General features: G+C 41.8%; 2 protein-coding genes across 3 annotated transcripts in view; both read right to left on the bottom strand.

Annotated features, from left to right (window-relative positions):
• Positions 1-1,300: 1,300 nt before the first annotated feature.
• ccnl1a (cyclin L1a) lies at positions 1,301-10,430 on the bottom strand. Its single transcript, XM_012874806.3, has 10 exons — positions 10,101-10,430; positions 9,808-9,882; positions 8,798-8,907; positions 7,049-7,169; positions 6,850-6,914; positions 3,843-3,942; positions 3,633-3,737; positions 3,030-3,283; positions 2,852-2,950; positions 1,301-2,768 (listed from the first exon to the last, which is right to left on the bottom strand). The coding sequence occupies exons 1-10, from the start codon at positions 10,341-10,343 to the stop codon at positions 2,324-2,326; spliced, it is 1,617 nt and encodes a 538-aa protein (XP_012730260.2). The 5' UTR covers positions 10,344-10,430; the 3' UTR covers positions 1,301-2,323.
• Positions 10,431-12,556: 2,126 nt separating this feature from the next.
• Positions 12,557-20,765, bottom strand: part of lekr1 (leucine, glutamate and lysine rich 1) — a 157,977-nt gene continuing 149,768 nt past the window's right edge. For both annotated transcript variants that reach the window (XM_036149971.1, XM_036149972.1), the window contains exon 12: positions 12,557-16,627. In XM_036149971.1, the coding sequence (XP_036005864.1) occupies positions 16,199-16,627 (429 nt within the window). In that variant the 3' untranslated portion in view covers positions 12,557-16,198. The remainder of the gene's footprint in view (positions 16,628-20,765) is intronic.

Raw genomic sequence — 20,765 nt, 5'->3', positions numbered from 1 at the left:
ATTAAAAGTTCTCAAACCGAGTTCCCGTCAGGGAAAAGGAAAGTCAGACCAACTCAAGCACATGATTTAGATGAGTCAGTGCGATGGAAGCAGATAATGGACCAACTGGCAGTGAGGAACGATTGCATGACTAAACATTTTGGAGCTGTTAGTAATTAGGGCTAAATCTTGTTCATCTGTGACGGAACATCATGAAAAAGTTTGTTTGAAAAAACACTTTTTTGTATGCCTATTGCTACTGAAGCCAGATATGCATTCTGTTCATGCGTGTCCGTCGTAAACATGTCATTTCGCATGCCCCCCCCAGTGGAAGGACAGTGTTTATGTGACTACCTTGGAATCACAGCTTATCCCTTCATCGTGTGAAGTCACAAGCGATCAGACATCTGGCATCATATCAGCATCTAAAACATCTGCGCAGTAGCTACATAAATCTCTTAATATCTTTTTCCTCCTATCCACTTGGAGAGATGCATGAATTTAGATATTGGTCCCAAAAAGCTTGAGTTCATCAATAGGTTCTCCATGGCCAGTAGCAAGAATGATGTCCCAAAAACTCCAGACCCTGCTGAGGGTAATTATTGTCCTGCTTTCTCTCTTCCCACAGTAAAACATTACATAAGGCAGCTGTGTTTCAAGAAATTAGCGTTTCACAGAAAACTGCAGTAATTTAGATCGAGAACTGAAACCCTTATATGAATTACACATGAAGATGTTTCATGTGTTAATTATGGCTTGAAGCGAATGAAAATTCAAAAATGTGTTCTACTGAGATTAGAGTATTACAGAAAGAAAAAAAATCCCAGATCAACGTTTAGGTCAATCCACCAGGTCCATTAAAACGGATTTTAAGCTTAAATTGTGGTTAATGTCCTCTGTTATAACTCATCCTATCAACTGTTCTCTCTGCTGGAGTCATAAGACTTTTCTGAAATTATTGGAAATAAACAATACAACTAAATGAATCGGCACTGAACATTTCCAAATATTCTTTTTGAACAAATGACCTTTCGCCTTTCTTTCCTTGTCAAAAGCTCATTGGAGGAATCATGTCTATTCTAACACCACAGCGCCCCCTGGTGGGCAGAAACAGGAACAAAAAATAGCTCATGTTATAGCACCAAACTGAAGTTTGTAAAGGTAAAAGTTATACTCTGATATTGGAGGTAAATTCTAGGAGAATAACTCAAATTTCCATAATTCCTTTAGAGGAAAAAAGAAAAATGGACTTTAAAATGCAAAACCTCACACTGCAGATGTCAGTTTGCTCTGAAGTTTAAGAAGCAGCAGCCCAACAAGCTCAGTGGCATTCCTCATTTATTCATGAATAAAAACTGGACATGAAGACGTGCACACTAAAAACCAGTGTAACAAATTTGACAACCCTAAAATATAATTCAATTCTTGTCTCCTTTGCCCCATTTGGAAAGAGCAAGACTAAAGTCACCAGTCTGTCTGTAAGCAACATAAATGTCAAATAAAAAGGAAACGAGGAAAAACAACCGCCCACTAGTCCTGCAATGTGCAAACTTATCTTTCCTGAACAACATTTATTTTACATTTACTCGTTCGATCCTTCCACTGTACAGGTCGCTTCTATAAATCAAAGCGGTCACATTTCGTCAGTGGATATCAAAGCTTTACACTGTAAATAAATTTATTTTCTTCCAAAAATGTGTAACTTTACATAGAAAAACTAAAAACAAGATCAGGTGAGGGAGTGGGGCCGGGGGAGACGAGAGGACCGGCCCGGGGGGGCTGATGTCACACGGCTGCCTTCATCCCCGCCCTGGAGTCATCTTCACCAGGCCGACCAGCAGGGATCTCCTCCTACAGACGCAGGGCTGCCTTTGACCAGCAGAACGTACTCAGGTTATCTGTCCGTGCAGATGCTGCATTTAGGACCCGGGCCTCTGAGCGCTAAAGGATGTTTAACTGGACCAAAAGAAAAAGTTTTTCATGTTTTCTTCTAACCTTTGTTGGAATTTAAATGGAACGATACAAATGTCTGAAGCCAGAACCTCGTATTATTTGTATAGGAGGGAAGCTGTAATATAAGAAAATACAAACTTGACATGTTCTCCCGGTCAAGGTAAACTAGTTTAATTGCATCAGTTTGCTACAGTTTTTCCTGGATTTCCTGCAACAAGAGACGCACTCTGGCAAAAAACATTTGGTTACCTCTCCATTTCCTATTTGCTAACATAAATATCAAATGGGCAGACCGAGCATCTTTCTGGTCAACATAATTAAGAGAACGTGTCCAACTGATTCTGCTCTGTGTCAAAGGAGAGCGGCCGTCAGCCCCGGGGATGTGTGTGTGTCAGCGCCGGTGGCGGCCGTGTCCTGAGTGTCCACTGCTGCTGTGGTGTTTGCTCTTGTGGCTACGATCCCTGTCCCTTTCGTAAGAGCGAGACCTCTCCCTCCGGTCGCGATGGCCGCCTCCCCGCTCGTGTTTGTGTTTCTTTGGGAAGTCAAAGGAGCGGTCTCTCTCCCTGTCCCGCTCCCTCTCCCGCTCCCTGTCAGCTTTGACGGGCGTGCGGGATCGAGACCGGGAGCGCTTCCTCTTGTGACCGGAACCGCCTCCCCCGCTGTTGCTGTGGCGCCCGCTGAGTTTGGAGTCGCTGTTGCCATGGTGACTGGCCTTGGACTTGAGGTGAGGGAGGAGGGGCGACGGCGGGTGCCGGTGAGGCAGCGGGCTGCGACTGTGAGAGCGCGAGCGAGAGCGCGAGCTGTACGTTCCTGAGCGGCTGCGTCTGCTGTTGTAACTGGAAGCACAGAAGTGACACTTCCAGTTAAAGCTGGGAGCAACGCTTACAGCGAGGCGCGTTATCGCTACGACAACACTTACTGTCTGCGATGAGAGGGAGATCTCGACCGCGATCGTGTCCGTGAACGGGATCGACTTCCGCTCCTACTGGTCCTTCCCATCTTCCCTTCTTTCCTCAGCCTGCAATGCAAGCGGGTCGTATCAGCAAAGCTCCAACATTTCACAGAGTAGCCAGCTAACGCAGCCTGCAGGGCCTTACCCGTTATGTGGACTCTTGTTGACCTGAGTGCGGCTGTCGGGCTCCTTCTTCACCGCTTTGATGGTCTGGGGGTTGGGCGATTTCTCCTCCACTTTAACCACGTTTGGCGAGCAGGGCTTGGAGGCGGGAGAGAAGCCGCCGATGCCGGTCAGGGCCGGCGTGCCGTCAGGGTTCAGGCCCTTTGCCTTTAGCTTGGCCTCTGCCAAGAACACCTTCCGCCGCTCCACCTCCTTCTCAAGCTGCTCATAATTCGGCTGGAAGGGAAACGATTTGATTCAGTAAACAGAACCAGCTACAGCCAGAGTGGTTATAAGAGGATGTTTGTGTCGCGGCGCAGTGCTGAAGTCAGCCTAGAACTGACCGGCCTGAGGTCGACATAAGACCACGGTCGTTATGTGAAAACGTCACTAACTTATTGACAAACTTGTCTTAAGACTGTTGATGGAGAGGACCGATTGTTACTTTCATCCCAGGTGACAAATGAGAAGGATTTAGGCTGATTTTACAGCACACATCTTACTTATTACTCCTTTAATTCAATTAAATAACCAGATTTAAAGTGACCTCTTACAGTGCAGCATGTACCAGAGGAATATAACTCACCTTCTTCCTGGTGTAGAGTCTCAGGGTAGTAATGCAGATCTCTTTAATCTCTTCTTCAGTGGCTCCAAACAGTAAATACCAATGTGGTCTGGATGGCAGGGGAATCTGGAAGAACATGAACACAACTCTAAATACCACCAGATCGGGCTAAATGTGAACAAGTTTGGAGAAAAATCTGCATTTTTTCTCTCCGATGTTGTGTGGTCCTACCTGCAGAGCCCGGGCAGCGAGGTACATGCAGGCACAGGCGATGGTTTCAGGCTGGAACCTCACAAACACATTCGTCCTCAAGCTATCGTTCATGTAGTTCCTAGCAGGACAGACAAGACGACAAAAACATAGCATCGTCGCTGCACAAACCAAAACAACAACTTCACTGATCATCAATTCGCTCTGCTGTCAACACTTAATCAGGGCTTTGCTTTCCGTGAATAAATTAATACGATTATGGATGTTAGCAGACTTACAAAGTTACTGTATTTCACTGATAGATAAAAAACAATTAGCCCTGCTAAGACAGCAGCTACAGTTTTATCAACTAAAGTTTAACAATATTAGAACAAGAACTCTTCAATAGTCAAGTTTAACTTTGTCCATCTCTCTCCGGGGCGTCCAGCTGCGTGTCACAGAAAGCATGGAGACAAGATGATGACCTTCCAGGACATGTAAACACCCGAGTAGGCTGGACGATGACTGGGACGGACACATGCTCTCTGAGGAGGGAGACATGCAAAGACGAGGGCAAACGGAAACAAAAAGATTTCTGAAGCTAGTTCCACTTTCAGATGGATGGATCTGAAAGGAACAAAGAGCGTGGCATGTGGGGTGGGGGGGGGGGGCATGCAGGGGGCCATTTCAGGAGTCGGGGGTGTTGTGATGAGGTCGAATGACAGAACGCAGACGTTTTCAGACCATCATGTTGGTTTGTGTGGATTCAGGGCGCGTCCTCAGAACCACGTTCCGCTTCAGTGAATGATTTCAAGCAAAGGGCGGAAATTAAGCCCTAGAGTTTGTGACCGCCGGCACCTTTTCCACTTTGAGGAAATAAACGCTAGATGACAGTAGGTCTGTCTACACCGCCCGCCGACTTCTCTGCAGAAAGCACCGAGGGCTCTGCAACCTCTGCAGATTCAATGCAGCCGTCCATTCTGGAACAATTGCATTCAATCTGCTATATATAAATATTTCTGCTCTTTCAATCGAAACAGCAGAAATATTAATTTATGTGCTTTTTTGTAAACATCACTTCACAAATATCAACATCTTATAGAGGAAATTATACCCATCCTCTTTCACTTAAGTTATCTTTACCTGTATTTTAAAACATAAAGAGGGTTATGGAGGTACTAGACTGAATATCTACGCCAGTAGCCTTCTCTCTCGTTTCACAACGGTAAATTATTGCCCCTAGATGGCATAACTTACTTTGTTTTTGCTGTATTTGTACCATATTACGCCTTCACGCAACGATTAAACAAGGAGAAGCAATGAGTCAGGGTTTAGTAGCCTGACCCTGTAGGTCGGGTTGGTCTTCGGCCACGCTGAGGCGCCACAGGACGGTCTGCTGGGTCTGACGGTCAATTGTCACCATCCTGCTTTCTGCCAGCCGACCAACGGCACAACCATGTTTATATCTGCTGATGGCGCCCAGCTCAAAGTTCCTCTCTGGTTGAAAAGGAACTAACACCATCAGGACAAACGCCTAGCGTATAATGTTTTATTTGATGAATAAATGTTTTTTCCTTCTTACTATGGTCAAGGTACAAGACCAGACCCTTTTAGAAGTAGGAGCAAAGTGAGGGTTATTTATAAACGACCAATTACCTACAGGCGATATTACTTAAACTCATTTTGTCTTTTTTCAACAGACCGTTTAATAATTGTGACTCAGAATAAAGGTTATTTAGAGGGACTGGGGTTTCTGGGTCGTGACGGTTGCAGAGCTCTGGTCATAAACATGTACGGAGACGCCAACGTCGCCTGGGATGTGAATCAGAAATGATGGTAAGACTATGTTCAGGAGAAAAAGTAAATAAAACGTGAAGTTATCAGGAAGTAACTTGTGAGAAAAGAGGATGGTAAAGCTTTCAGTAAAATCACTGACCATGACCTTACCGAATGAAACCACGACAAGGGATGTACAGCTCAACTGTAAAGCTCTAAGATTACACGCAGCACAAGTCTGTCCCTTTTTAAATCTAAATAAAAAGGTGGCGTGGGTTCTCCTTCACTAAGTGCCTTTGAAAACTGACTAGAACTACTTCAACGCTACTAAAGAACGAACATGGCCGCTCGATTGCGTTTGCTGCAGGGATGAGACAGGTCCTTGAAGCCAAACCCTGAGAAGCGGATCAGCCTGTAAAACAGACACACGTCTGGAAACCATGTCAGTGGGGGACAGGACATTATTCTACTGGTAAATGTAACAAACAGGCAGGTAATCTGGCCACTACAAATACATTCTGGTCTGAGTTTACTTCATTTCTTAATGCAAGTAAACTAGAACAAGATAACCTATCTGTAACTACTTGGAAAGAGAGCTATTACACTTGAGAATCTTTGTAGCAAGACCAAAAATACAAATCCTTTTGGACACCCAAGAGAAAACAAGGCGACGGTGGCCGTTGGGAAAGGCTCGCCCGCCCCCTTCAGTGAATCTTGCACTGGGACTGGCTGTCAGGAGAGGGGCAGCCAGCCAAAAGGGGGAGCTTCCTGAGGTCATGAGGTTGGAGGAGGCAGAGTTCAGAGGTTCTTTATGTGACTTACCAGCATGGACTACCCTTTAATCAAAGAGTAGAGAGAAAGGACAAAGTTAAACCAAGTTCCCTGGGCACCGTCAAATAAACAGACTCACATGTAAGGGCAGATTAGAAAGTGAGACAAGTAGCACGTTTGCAGTATAAGAAATAGCTTTACTCCCCCCAAAAAATGTGAAAAACACATAAATACAAATAAACAGAAGAGGTGCAAAGATTTTATGGAAGTGAGGAAGTGTTATTCTCAGACCTGGGCGTGTTAAATTTGCGCTCTATCACGAGCACTTAGAACTAAATTTTATTGACAAGTGTCCTCAATGGAGCCCATTTGTGGCAGATTTATCAAACGCTGCGTATAAAACCCAACCATTGGAAACTTGTTGAGCTCCACCTTAAGCCCAGGTCTGGCAGCACTTCTTACAGTTCTCACTACGGTTGCTGCTGTGCATAAAGGAACCTACCAGGCCGTTTGGACGAGTGTCTGGTTCTTCTCACATTCCAGGAACTGAAGGTACATGACCACAATCTGGAATCACATGAACAGCGTGTTAACAGCACGCCCTGCAGCTGAGAAATAACAGGCCAATACAGCCAGTACTTCTGCTTTATGTGAACGGTTAAACGGGAATCGTGCTTAACAACATGGAAGTAAAATCTCACCTTGTGCGGATGCTTGACATGCACACAGAAGCCCAGCTCCTTCAAGACTCGTCGTTCCGCTTTGATGACTTGGTTTTTGGTATTTATGTAGTTCTGATCAAGTATCAATGGACTTGGAGTCCTATTTTATAAACAAAATTCAAAATAAAACAATGGTTTCTCCTTTTCAATGTATGAAGGAGAAAGTGCCCTTTTGAATTCTTGCACTTTTTTCCCCGTGCCAACCAACTTAAAGCAACAAGTTACACTGTTTCTGCATGCCTGACATTGTGCTGGGGGCTTGTGGACTCTTGTGGTTGCAGTGAAAGTTTGAAGGACCGTCCCTGACATGATCATCCCACGCCATCGCTTCAACAGAAATATCAACTTCAACTACGACCAGCAATCTGAAGTTAAAACAACATCTCCCACCTGGAACTATAATCAAACAACTAGAAAATCTACCTCCAGTCTATTAGAATTACTTATTGCCAATAAATGTAAACTAATGTGAGTTGGACAACCTAAAGGATTCATTAGATGGTTGAAGACAAAGAATAGAAGTGATGCAAACAGACTAGTAGTAACAAAATGACTTCTGATTTAAATCTAGGCGTGTCCTCTTTCTCATGACACGCTTCTGTTATTAAATAGTAAAGCAACAGACATCTCTTAGTGGCAGCAAACACTACTATTCTTATCTTAATCTGACATTTTGATGTCTGAAATAAAAAATAAAAACTCAAAAAGCTACACTTAAAATACGCAATGAAAGAAATTCATTAAGCATTACTATTCAATCAAATAAAGAGTCAGGAAATGTTATAATTTTTGAACGCTTACTTGCTGCCACTTCTTTGGGATTCTGAATTATACTGTGCAATACAAATATAAACATTTAAATAAGCCATTGTACTGCATGCCCTTTTCAAAAAAATTGTTTTCCAGTTCATTAAAACCGTAAAAAACAAGGTGATATTTCTGTAGAAGCCATGGTTTATAGAAAATTAATGAAATTTGGATTTTTTTTTTGGGCAATCAAAATGCATGGCGAGAAGCTGTCAGAGAAGAAAGCTACATTACCCCATGGTCCGCAGCTTGACGGACAGAACCCTCAAGCTTAAGACTGAACCACAGGAGTCCTCAAGGCGCCCCGCGGGCCAAGGACCTTCGGCCAACCTGCCATCCCCGATCCCAGTGCCCCGCGGTGGCTCAGACCATGGTAGTCTCCCACAGGTGGGGGCGGGGTGGGCCTGGGGGGACGACAGAGACCCCCTCGCATCATGGTTGTCATGCCGACTGCTTCATCTTACGTACCATTCCACATCACCCAGGATTTGGTAAATGTAGCTGGTCGCTGTTAGTTGGTTGCAAGGGAAAAAAGAAGCCAAGTTAATGCCAAGGACTAGAATCACGACATAAAGAAATGAGGCAGACAAAGTACATATGCCTCATCCTTTACAAAACCAAAATGTGTCATTCATCTGTTGCTTTTAAATGTGTTGTTTTTTCCAATATCAACTTCAGTCTTATGTCAAGCTGATGTTACATGTAGACAATAACAGTCTGAAACTACCAGTGAGGCTGGAACTGAAAAGGTTTAAGATGGTTTAGAGTGCATGAATAAACAGAAGGGCACTTTCACAGTAAAAACAAATCAGTCAACAACATTCTACACCGCATAAATGCGGCGCAACATATTTCCCATCAAACAAAGGGCTGAGTCTACAAACAAAAGAAAAAACAGGTAGATTTATGGCTGATACTTACTTTTTGCCTCTTAGCTGTCTGAGGTGATGAAAGACATTGATGACGTCTCGTATTCGCCGTGGCGCTTCTTCGATCTTAGACGCCAGGTTGATACAAGCCATAGCAACTATCTGAAAGAGACAACAATGAAGCAGAAAGATTGGAGGAATAATATCGCTATTTTGCAATGCAACTTGTAACGGGGTCTTTCGTCACCTTGGACATTTGTAGAAGTGTATGAGAAGTAGGCCTTTCCTGGCCAAAATGATTTCCAGTTATCTTTAAGATCAGACCCACCTATTACTATTTACATTTGAGAATTGGAGGGACTCAAACAAAAACATGCCCTGCGGACTCCTGAATAGAGACAGTAGTTCTGGACTCAACTGAAAATTGGGGGATGACCAGAGTTATCTGTCGAAGCTGGCGTTACCGGCCCTTACGGTTTTTACCGCACTAAAGGCGTATGGTATCGCACAGACGAGGCGCTAGTCCAACCTGATCAAGCCTTCCCAAAACTATTTGGTGTCTTTCACAAGGGAGTTAAAGTGCCTGTTGTTATGAATCAGAACAACATCAAAGCATTAACTGCTTTCCACTTCCTGCCCCAGTTTAAGTGCCTAGTTAGGGCTTAACATCCACGCACCAAAACCAGATGTTCTGGAACGGGCTGTTTATTAATTGGTCTATAGCATGTGAACAAAATGTGATCGCAACGACGAACCTCTATGAAGAGGTGTGATTTATCTGTTAATGGTCGGTTTCATAGCCTTAATGATACTATTTTAACCTAACACGAGAACGTGTCTACATATTTAGACCAGAGAGAGAGAGATCAACCGGGCCCCTGTAATTAAGACTTACTAGTTTTCCTTTTTTCCTCCCTCGTCTTCTTCTAAACTTCCGCTGTGCATTTCAAAAAAAACTTCTAAAACAATATGGCTGCCGCCGAACGTCACTACAACGTTCAGTCGTCTTCCCCGGAGGTCGGAGAACTCTTACCAACTGTAAAAAAAAAAAAAAAAACGTACCTCGAAACTGTGCTTCACGAAGGATTTGGAGTAGAAGAAACGATGGAAAAGGACCTGTCCCGTTGCCATGGCCACCTGCGAGAGAAACACGGGACACGTTATTAACGCCGGCTCTTATGTAAACCGGCCTAACCTTGCACAATAGCCCGCCGCCATTTTAATTCCACCACGACAACGTCAAAAACGCTAACGTTAGCAAGCTAACCACTAGGCCGCAACGCCCAAAACACAATTATTCGCATAAATAACACTACATCCACCGTCTGAACTTCAATACACGTATATATTCTTACCTGGGGTAACCGGAGGAGAATACCCGCCGACTGAATCAGTTCGCAGCCGAGGATACGGAGGTCGGTTTCGGTGTTCAGGTCGAGGCCGTCGAGCATAGACGGTGTTGGTGATAGCCTTTCCTCCGGTATCACCGAGTTGTCTATCGTCAGGTACACCTCCGCATACAGTTTGTCTCCGATGAGAATGCCATCGTTGTTGGATGTGTTAGAAGATACAGAAAGAGGACCTGCGGCCATCTTCATTTGACACACGGGTGTTAGCGGCTCGCGCAGCCTCGACAAAAAACCACGGCTGAGGAGCGAGACTGTGACAAAGCACACTACGTCAGAGCCCCGTGGCAACGCCAACATGTGTGTACATCCGCGGTGGAAAAGTAGCTCCTCAATGCAACTTCGCTAACCCTCAAAATCTCCAAAATTAACTTGTAAATTCCAAACACATTTAACAACTAGATGTAATTAACAATAAATGCATTTAAAAATAAAATAAACTCTTTTTTTTACCTCAGCTCTTAACCCACTTTGCTCTTTTGAAACTAAATTGAAGTCATTACATAACGTAATTTTAAATTGTAATAACAAGACTTATACTAAATTAATCGGTAATCGTCCTTTTTTGAACGAAACAGTTATGTTTTATTTCTTCAACCGTATCAGAATTGTGTTATTCAGTATTTTTCTCAATTTTTACACTTATTTCTAGCAGTTATAGCTTCTAAATCCCAAATTCTTCTAAATCTCTGCGTTACGTTTCTTAGGCCTGTAGGCAAGAACAGATGGGAACTGTTCACCACACATGTTCCTACATGATGGGTTTTGTTACGTATTTTACGGGAAAGTACGGACTTCTCACAGCTACCTCTGGAACATATCCATCCGCCAACTAAAAAAAAATGTGACTGAAGAATTATTTCAAAAACTTAATGACTCCATTTGACGAGGGGTCACTATGAAATTAAAGTATCCTTTGTATATGGACACACAAACTGCTACTCGCACATAATACTGGCATTTCTTGTGTTAGGTGTTTAAATAAGTGCTTAAACGCACGGGCAGGACGAGAAACAATATTTATTCTGCTGATCTAGTTTCCAAGGGTTTAAATGTGTCCAAAAAAGACGTTAAAGGTCCAGTTTTTGGAGAGGACACGTTCACTTAACTCACTTAACTCTGCTAACTTCCAGTGTTGATGGAATACTAATGGACCGCAGAGGGCAGCAGAGAACTACATTTCAGAAATTCTGTGGCGAGATTGTGGGCATTTTGATGTGAATGACTTTCATCTATGAAAGGCCATATGAACTTTCTTAAAAAAAAATGACATGACATATTTAATGTCAATAAATGACCATTTCACTCTCACGTTTAGGAATTTACCTGAAGACCCAGCTCCCGGGATACAATTTTCCAGCATGGGGCACCAAAAACTAAGTTAATTCAAACAATGTGAATTTGGTTTCGATTTCATTGAATTTAATTTAGTTGATTATTTACCTGACACACTTTCAGAGGTGGGTAGAGAACCCAAGATACAAACGGTACTCAAGTAAGAGCAGTACTAGTTCAACATATTTCTATTCAAGTTAATTTAAAAAGGAGTCAATCAAGAAGTTATTCAAGTGAGTGTAAAAAGGTGTTCAGTAGGAGGGCTACTAAAACTACTGAGTAACTAATCATAACATCTGAATTAATGTTTAAAAGTGTATGTAACTGAATAGACAAAAACATAAATGACACATGCTGGCATTTTAAATACTAAAATATAAGAATGTACACACAAAAAAGACAATTACTAGATAAAAATTTCAGACAGGAGATACACTTCACAATTGTTTTCAACATAACACCAACAAAACCAATACTTACGATAGTTACTGTATTTACAGAATGTTAGAACAGTTTAACTTACTACTGTTAATAATATCTGTTTCCTGTGTGTTCAGTTTACCTCCAAATGGATCAATGATCTCAGCAGATAGAAAAAAAGAAACATTAAAGCCGCAAAGCTTGTGTACAAACAAGAAGTCAGCCTTTAACATAAACTATAGGTGTGTGTCTCTCTGGTGCATTTTTGGTTAAAACAAGTCTGTTCTATATTGAGTGGAGTTACTCACAGTCGGTAGAGTAGCCAGAAGTCTTACTCAAATAAGAGTAGCGATATTGTTTAATAATATTACTCAAGTAAAGGTTATAAGTAACAGTGCAGTAAAACTACTCCTAAAAATACATTTTGTTCAGAGTCACTCAAGTAAATGTAACTAGTTACTACCCAACACTGCATACTTTGTCTAAATAATATACTAAACAAAAATTCCCGTCTTTGAAAGAAAAAGATTAAAATAAAGCTGATATTTGACAAAAACAAAAAACAAATTTCAAGTAGGTTAATTCCTTTTAAGTGTAAAAAGTTTTGAGAACCCCTTGTGATTAGTTTTTTTTACACACAAATAATTGTCATTGTCTGTAATGTAATATCACACTGTAAAATAACCACTTAGATGAAATATTTAGCAGATTGTAATATTTTAGATGCCATCTATTAAAACTGCTCGTCATCAATACATTTGACCATCTGAATGGACTTTCCTGTCCTTTATGCTTTAAAGTCATTCAGACCATACTGCAGGGAACCCTACAGCTCAGAAGAATTGATGGAGACATTGTGATGATGGAGAGAAAATAAAGAGAAATCGGGGCAATTATTAACAATAATATTTCAATGTCATGTTCGTGATATGGTCTTATGCATTGGTAGAGCTCACAGGGTGCACAGACAACTCACAGAGAGGGAAAACGAGGAGATCAGTGGAAGCCTGACAGTATTTTATTGTCTCTGGATCCAGGAACAGTTTGATCTGGCCGTGCTTGGTTATTTCTACGCCTAACTCCACAAGTATTCAAGAGGCGTGATCATGAACACCTGGTTATCCCTCTTCAGAAGTTCTTCGTGGCACTTAAGAGACACAGAGTTTTCCTTCCCCGCACAGACGCATCTTATTCTCCATTGATTTTGGTAATTCGCCACATAAAGTGACAGACTGAAGCCTCTCTTGTCCCTGCCATTAATCAACACCTCCGGCCAGCGTTTACGCATTCATCACGACAACAGGAATACTGAGCGTTCTTTTTTTTTTTTTTCCCTGGTTGCCCCGGCGATGCTAATTATAGGGTGTGGGAGGGCTCGTGGGACGACAGAATTCCGAAATGGCCATAACGACGCAGGAGAGAGGCGTTCAGGGACACCCAGTGACGAACAAGGGCTTAGTTATACCCACACGCCACTCCCTGAAAGCGTGTGTGTTCACAGGCTACTACACAGATTCCCCCGGGGACACGTGTGCATGCCTGCCCTACTATGATAATTACTGTGGTGAGATCACAGACCTACTCTGTGTGCGCATGACATGCATACTTGCACATATGAATGCTTGCGTGCAGGGGCATTTTTATGAGAGGGATTTCATTTTGATGTTTAGTTGTTTATGTCAACTTAATGGAGCTACGTGCTTTTTCTATCATTTATTAAGATAAGGAAAAAAGCCCATAGCAGTTTTATCTCCTGCACATATACCTCCTCCCTCGCTCAAAACACACACACACTCAAACCAGGATGGAAACAAAGGCAAGAGCTACAAAGCAAGGGCACGAGCAAAGGAAAAAGGCCCGGTCTGAGAGCAGGGGGGAGTATAAAGGAGAGTGCTGAGTGGATAAAAAAATGAAGAGAAGGCATAGACAGTGGAGGAAGAGAGACTGAAAGTGAATTTCTTTTTAGAAACAGGGTCAGAGGGGTTGAATGCCAAAAGAAGGCCCAAGAGATTAAAAGAATATTGACACAGAGGGAGCGATTCATGTGTGTGCCAGAGGTGCAGATGGAGTCAGACAGTCACACACACACACAGAAAGAGAGAGAGAGAGATGGGTGTTTATGTTTAGAGGGCAACAGAGACAGAAAGTGCGTGCGGTCAGAGCAGACTGACTATTGTGGCATTGGGAGGAGGAGGTAGATGGGCTCGGTTCAGAAGGCCCAGCCTTGCTCTCTTTATATTGTAGCAGAGAGGAAGGTCAGAGTAAGAGCAGCTGTCACAATATTCGGGACATGTCTGCAGGACAGACTCTATGAAGATTCAACTGACAAAGCACAAAAAAAATGCAATTTGGGCCTATTTGTTTCATAAATTGACACAAATAATTTATTCTTTTGCTACAGATGCTTCCAAACCAAACGCAAAGCAACTGCGTTCTGACACTTGAGTTGAGCGGTTTGTCTGCCTTATGGATTTGATCCAAGCCTAACCCTAACATCCACCCTGAGCTGCCCAATCATGTCCAGACGGCACTAAATACAGGTGTGGATGTACTTAAATTATATCAAGGGCAGTTTTCTTCAGAAGTCTTTTGGAAGGGATCTTGGAAGTTTTTATCTGCATTAGTTTAACAATCACGATGCAATTGGCCATGAGACAAATTGCAGGACCCTACTAAACAGCCTTTTAAAAAAAAAATAGAGCCTGCTGGTAATTTAACATGAGTAAACAAGAGAATACTCAAAAGATGAGATATTATTTTCCATGAGAATTATAATTTGGGAATATATTTATCATTGTATTTATCAGGCTTACATAATGCAGCATGGGTGAGTTGCATTTGTTCTTTGCCATTAACTCTTTTTAATAATATTTAAAAGAGACTATACTAGCTGTGGTGGCCATGTTATAAAATGCCAATCACATAACAAGGATAGGAGCTCTAAACATGTGTAACATGTTTAAGCATTCAGTGATGTGGCACTGTGCTTGCGATAAAGATGCAGCTGGCTGCTAGCGGTGCAGCTTTAATCTGTTAAAATCTTTAGTGTCTGTGTGCTGCTGTTGAGTTCTTTCAAGTGACATTATTTTTGTCTTCCCTTAAATATTTGATATGTCATACCAAAAGACTCAATAGGAGTTTGTAGCCAAGATCTTTATCCAAAAAAGTTTCTTTGTTCATTTTGATGTAATTTCTTCACATTAAACATTCATTAAATTCTTCCATCATGAAAAATCAATCTGTTTCTGGTTGCGTTTGTCTTTTATTATATAAACCTTCTCACTCTGAGATTAATTAAACAAAGGCTTGCATATAAAAGAATAAATAGAATCTAATTAGGATTTATTTATAGACATAAAAAAAACATAAAAATGTAACTTGGCTAAAGTTTTTTTTTTTTTGTGAGTTCAAGGTTTCCGGACAAACAAGCACCAGTTTTCTTTGAATAATCTTCTGCAACACAGATTGAACAAAACATACACACACAAAAAGGTAAAAAAAAATATGATGTCAGGAATTACTGAACATGAACCACAGGTTTTAGCAGATAAACCAAGTAAGTGCACGTGTGTTTGGCCAAACAGGATGTGTTGCCAGGAGAAAATAATCTTTCCATGCCTTTTATGTGTGAGTGAATGCACGCTTGCATTGTCTCACTGAAGGACTGGGAAAGAGGAAAACGGGGAAGTCAGACCAAAAGCTTGTGTCCATGTGTGTCAGTAAGCAGGGAAATGAGTTCCATGCTGTTCCCAATTCATGCGTTTCTCCTATTGTGCCAATTCATCCCAAATGTAGAGAGAGCGGAAGCAAGAGGCGGGGGAGAAAGACCTTGTGGAGAGTGAATGATGTCAGTAACACAAGCATGATGGAAGAAGGGCTGTGTGGATGTGTGTGTGTGCGTTTGAAGGGTGGACAGTTTCTTTTGTGATTGCCTGCCTTTTGTTTGTGTGGGATGGGAGCGGCTGTCATGCTCCCTCAGCACCGCTCCATGTGACAGGCTGTGGGTCTGCCTGTATCTTTATGTACTGGTGTGTATGTGAAGCCTTTTGTGGGCCCGAAAAAGAGGGTGAACGTCTGCACAAAACTGTAGCTCCTAAAATCCAGCAGAAGTGGTCCCCTCTGTTCAGGTTGAAAGGTTAGTGTGTTTACGGTATGAGGTGGTTAGAATATCAGATGCTAAATGAAGAAAATACTACTAATAATAACAATAATAATGATAGAAGAATAAGAGACAATTCTGTTTTGCAGGTCACATGTGTAATCTTCCAGAGCTTCTTCATTCAGATTGCTTTTTAGAGCATTTCTTTCCTCCCCATCATTAGTCTGACTTTACGTTTGATGTCACTGTTTGTTTTCAGACCAGGCGGTGTCCTCTCCTGCTTTTTGGTTTCACCACTCTTTCTGGACTCCCCACTTTTCTCTGCTCCCCCTACCCCTGTATACAGGCTTCTGTCTTTGTCTGTGCAAGTAAGGGAGGGCTGGGTTGAGGCCGGGGAGACTGGTGAGCAGGTAACAGGCACTCTGGCTTTACCCTGGGCATAAAAACGCTCGGTGCCTGGGGGTGCTCTTCTCTCCAGGGGGTCCGCAGGAGGCCCGGAGGAGCCCTGGGGAGACACTATGGATTGGCGCCCAAAGAGCTCCTGCTGGGCTTGAGACAGAGCGGCAGTGAGCTCCTCCCTCTCCTCACATTCCCTTAATACCGTTTCCTGGAGTAACGCCACCTGGAAAGAGATGAGAAGAGACATAAAACTATCCTACCTTAACCATTGTCACACATGAAATGAATAAATCGGGAAACTACCACTCATGATATCCTCTGTAACAGGAAGCAAAACATTTTGCACACAGACTTAGACTTAGACTTTCTTTATTGTCATTTTGTATACACAGAGTGCATACAGAACGAAATTTCGTTTTCACACAGCTCAGAAAGATTGCAGTAACTCTACAGGATACCTGACAGTGAAGGCCTAGAAATTGTTTTTGTTTTGTTTACAGCACAGTGAGGATTAGTAAGTTGTCTATGATGAATGTGGGGTATTTTCACAGTGATGTCGTGGCACATTTAAACAAATAATTCAACAACGTTAGAGTGTTTCTTTTATGAGTAAAAAGGTAAGAGACACATCTTGTGCAATTACACATGTTTTTAAGTTATTTAATATTTAACAAATAACTCTCTATCTGTTAGGTATTGTTCAGTAAATACCGGCCCAACTGGGTTTGATATTAGAACAATAGTAGCAAGGGTGATTCGAGCACTGGTATTGTTCTAACAACAAACTCTGCACACATATAGAATAAAGGAGTGACAACTCCTCTTTAGGTATAAGAATTTATTATCAGAAATAAAATGCACATCCAGGGAACACCGATATATAACGTTGTTTACCTGAATTAACACACTATATTTCAATCAACAAATCTTCTCTACTTGGCTAGTGAAACTTAGCTAAAACTACTAAGCAAAAGCAGGTTTAAAGAAACTAGGGAACTATGTACACTCAAAAGAAGAAAAATACAAATAAACATAGTTAAAAATCATCACCATAAGAATGATTCAATGAATTTAGAGTTTGCTGAAGATCTAAGCTAGAGAACCGAAGTTCGTCTTAAAGAATTTGGAAAGAGCTTAACTTAGCCTAACTAATTTATAACAACATTTGGTATGTGTTCAACCCATTCACAATGCAGCTCTAAGTTAGATTAAATATTATTTGAGGATATACCACTTTAAAGAATTATTTGCGAAAATAAAAATCAATAACCTTTAGGACACTTGATTTTCAGTTAATGTAATTATTTCATCAGAAATAATTAAACTCAAATTAGTAACTTCACATGATAGAGGGCGATGTAAGGGGATGATGGCCGAAGTTATGTTGGGGCACATCTGGGTCACGTGGCCGTTAGCTTGTTGGGTTTCTCTGAAGTTACACAAGATACCATTAATTGTCATTATTGGTCCCTATTCATGTTTTACTAATGCTCGTGGCACTATAAGACTATGGCGGAGCAAAACGAAAACAAGCGTTATGTTTAAACAAACCATTTAACTTGTTAGTAACAAGGCTGTTATCAGCTAATGCTAGCAGACATTCTGGACTTTTAGCTATTTTTGGTATAATGAGTGGACCGGAAAACACAAAATTGTCCTATCAGTGTTTTAAAACCCTTATGGAAATAAAGTTTGTTAAAACCTTAAAACACAACCCAAAACGCATCAGGATAGCTTTGTTGCAAAGGTCGCTCGCTGTTAGCTTAGCCTGTTAGCTCCAGGCCTTAACCTTAATCTTCATCCTAGACCAACTTTCTATGTTCATCTCTGCCAAACCTCTGCTATTGCCTTTCATTCTGGCGACTGAGGGCATTCAGTTGCAATGAATTGCTCCAGGGGGAAAGCTCTCGTTTGTGGCCTCTACAGGTTGCCTCTATACGCCTTCTCTAGCGCAACTGCGCCTGTCTTATGGAGGCTGTAGCATGTCAGATCAGCAGTGTTCGCTTAAGCTCTTGTAGGGATCTATGCACGGTTTGCAGAGAGGTGGTTCTCAGCTCCCCCCAGTCACAGGAAATCACTTCACACAGTCGCAGATCAGCTTTCCTGCAAAAGTTAGCTGTGATTCAAGTATAGCACGTGTTAGCAGGTCTCAGATAGGAACTCCGTGCAGGCCCACGTGATTCCTGTGCTGAACACCTTGTCTCTGGAGTGGCCCGCGAAAAAGTGATTGATGGGGAAGGGGAGTGAAGCTTTAGAGCAGTGGATGTCCTGCTGTGAAGGCGGCCCTAATGAAGTTCCTACAGTCTGCTATTTCTTGTGGCTTTCAGCCTACAGTCTTATTTTTATATTCCTTCTGGCTAAAGCCCGACACACGAATATATAGTCTAGTTTCAGTTTGAGGCAACAGGATGCAACCAGAAGTTGGTGTCTATATTACAGCATCACAAGGCAACAGGCAGACTCTTTGAGGAAAGGTATTAGCACAGGAAGTGTCATGCCCCCTTGTGGTGGCTGAATGACATAGAGCCTTGGCATGTTCTTAATCTCAGCTAGCAGTAGAGTCAATAAAAACTGGTTTGGTTTTTCCTCACCTTACCAACTCTAAGCCGCCTCATTGCATCACGACAAAGGTCTCACCCAGGAGACGTTTGATCATCTTTTTGTTTTAATATGGATGGCTAATGCCAAAGGCATTAAAAGCAACATTATTCATACTTATTCCAACCTTTTGTGGAGGACCACAGCGCAGGCAGACTGCTTACCTATATGAATCATATTGATAGAATTCCAGTAATAGTAACAGTAATAGTTTTAAAAGCACCCCCACAAGCTACCCTAATATGACCATCTTAATTTAGTAATGCTGGTTTAAACATATGTGTTTGTAAATGTCTAACAGTCTCATTCAGCTGATCTGAAATGGAAAAGGAGTTGATGGTTTCAGCAGAAAAGATCACTGGTGTGAGATGCATTGACCTAATCAAAGTAAACATTTGTTCATCCTTTTTCAATAAAACTTGGTCACAGAGGGGCTTGTGCCTGTCTGCAGCATTCAGTGGGAAACAGCTAGGCTACACCCTGTACCAATGTGGTGAGCAGCCCTGAAAATAAGCTGCAAGACGATTGGAGACAGTGAACTCCAGGGCTGATCAATGTTCTTTTGTTGCTATTTATTTATTTATTGGATTTTGAAGCTCTGCGTTTTTACTGCTGTTTGTCTTAATGCAGGCAGACCCAAAGGCAGATGTGTCGATACAAAAACAAACCTGGCACTCATAACACATTTCAAATAACAAGTATTATGTAAAACTGGCTTCTCCAGCTACAGTCCTTGAGGACAGATGTCCTGCATGTTTTACACGTGTCTCTGCTCCATGACAGCCGAAGGCTCAGTTATCTCTCTTCAATATGTCATCAAGTTCTGCAGAGTCCTTCCTACTGAACCAGTCGTTTCATTCAGGAATGCTGAACCAAGGAAACAGACATACATGCTCACAACCTACTTTTCATGACTAACACCACTGATGTAAAAGAACTGCAACACTGCTAGATTCTTCAGCAAGTTAGAAAAGTAGCCGTTTCAAACCCTTTTTAATCAAAGACCAAAAAGTAGGGCAGGGACTCGAGGGACTGTTTATGATTGTTTATAATAGCAACTATCTAGGTAGATAATCACTGTAGTGGATCACTTGGGTCAGTTTTCAACATTTGTGTCATGGAGGATGTTGCGCAACACTGACAGCCATCCACCATTGATGAAAAGCTCTTCTGGTATAATGCTGCCAGCATTTGCAACATAAGTTAGTCTTTAAAAAGATAACAATGCTGGCACATAGAAGGGAATAGTATATATATATATATATATATATATATATATATATATATATATATATATATATATATATATATATATATATATATATATATATATATATATATATATATATATATATATATATATATAACCTGTAATGTGCTCTAAAGACTGTTGCTAACTTAGAAGCCTTGTTACTATATTTTAAAACTTTGTCACACCACTTAGAGACTTTTTTTTTCTTTAAAAACTTTTTTAAAGCAACAGAGGTTTTTTCCTGTATTACTGGTGACATTTGGAGACCCGTGAAAGCGTAAATTGTTCTTACTCCTCCCACCGAGCAGCAGGTGCAGTCATGGGCCCCTACCCCGTCCCAAACCTCTCACAGGCCGCTGAGTCCCTGAGTCCTGGTGCAGCCGTCCCTCCCTGCCAGAGCCAGACATGCTCTTTCCGCGTCCAGACAGCTAATGAAGTATGCAACGGCACCATGGCTGATCCCCTTGCAGTCAGAGCAGGATGTAAATAAAAAACTGTTAAGGGTCTGAAG

Source organism: Fundulus heteroclitus, chromosome 18 (assembly GCF_011125445.2).
Source record: "Fundulus heteroclitus isolate FHET01 chromosome 18, MU-UCD_Fhet_4.1, whole genome shotgun sequence".
NCBI classification, from domain to species: Eukaryota; Metazoa; Chordata; class Actinopteri; order Cyprinodontiformes; family Fundulidae; genus Fundulus; species Fundulus heteroclitus.
The sequence above is the reverse complement of the archived record's forward strand: the minus strand, read 5'-3'. Positions and strand labels throughout refer to the sequence as shown.

Coding starts and splice junctions, on each gene's coding strand:
- ccnl1a (XM_012874806.3), bottom strand. CDS start 10,343: ATGAAGATGGCCGCAGGTCCTCTTTCTGTATCTTCTAACACATCCAAC. Junction 3,738..3,842: donor TCGCTGCCCGGGCTCTGCAG/GTAGGACCACAC, acceptor ATGTTCTTCCAG/ATTCCCCTGCCATCCAGACC. Junction 3,284..3,632: donor GACTCTACACCAGGAAGAAG/GTGAGTTATATT, acceptor TTTCCCTTCCAG/CCGAATTATGAGCAGCTTGA.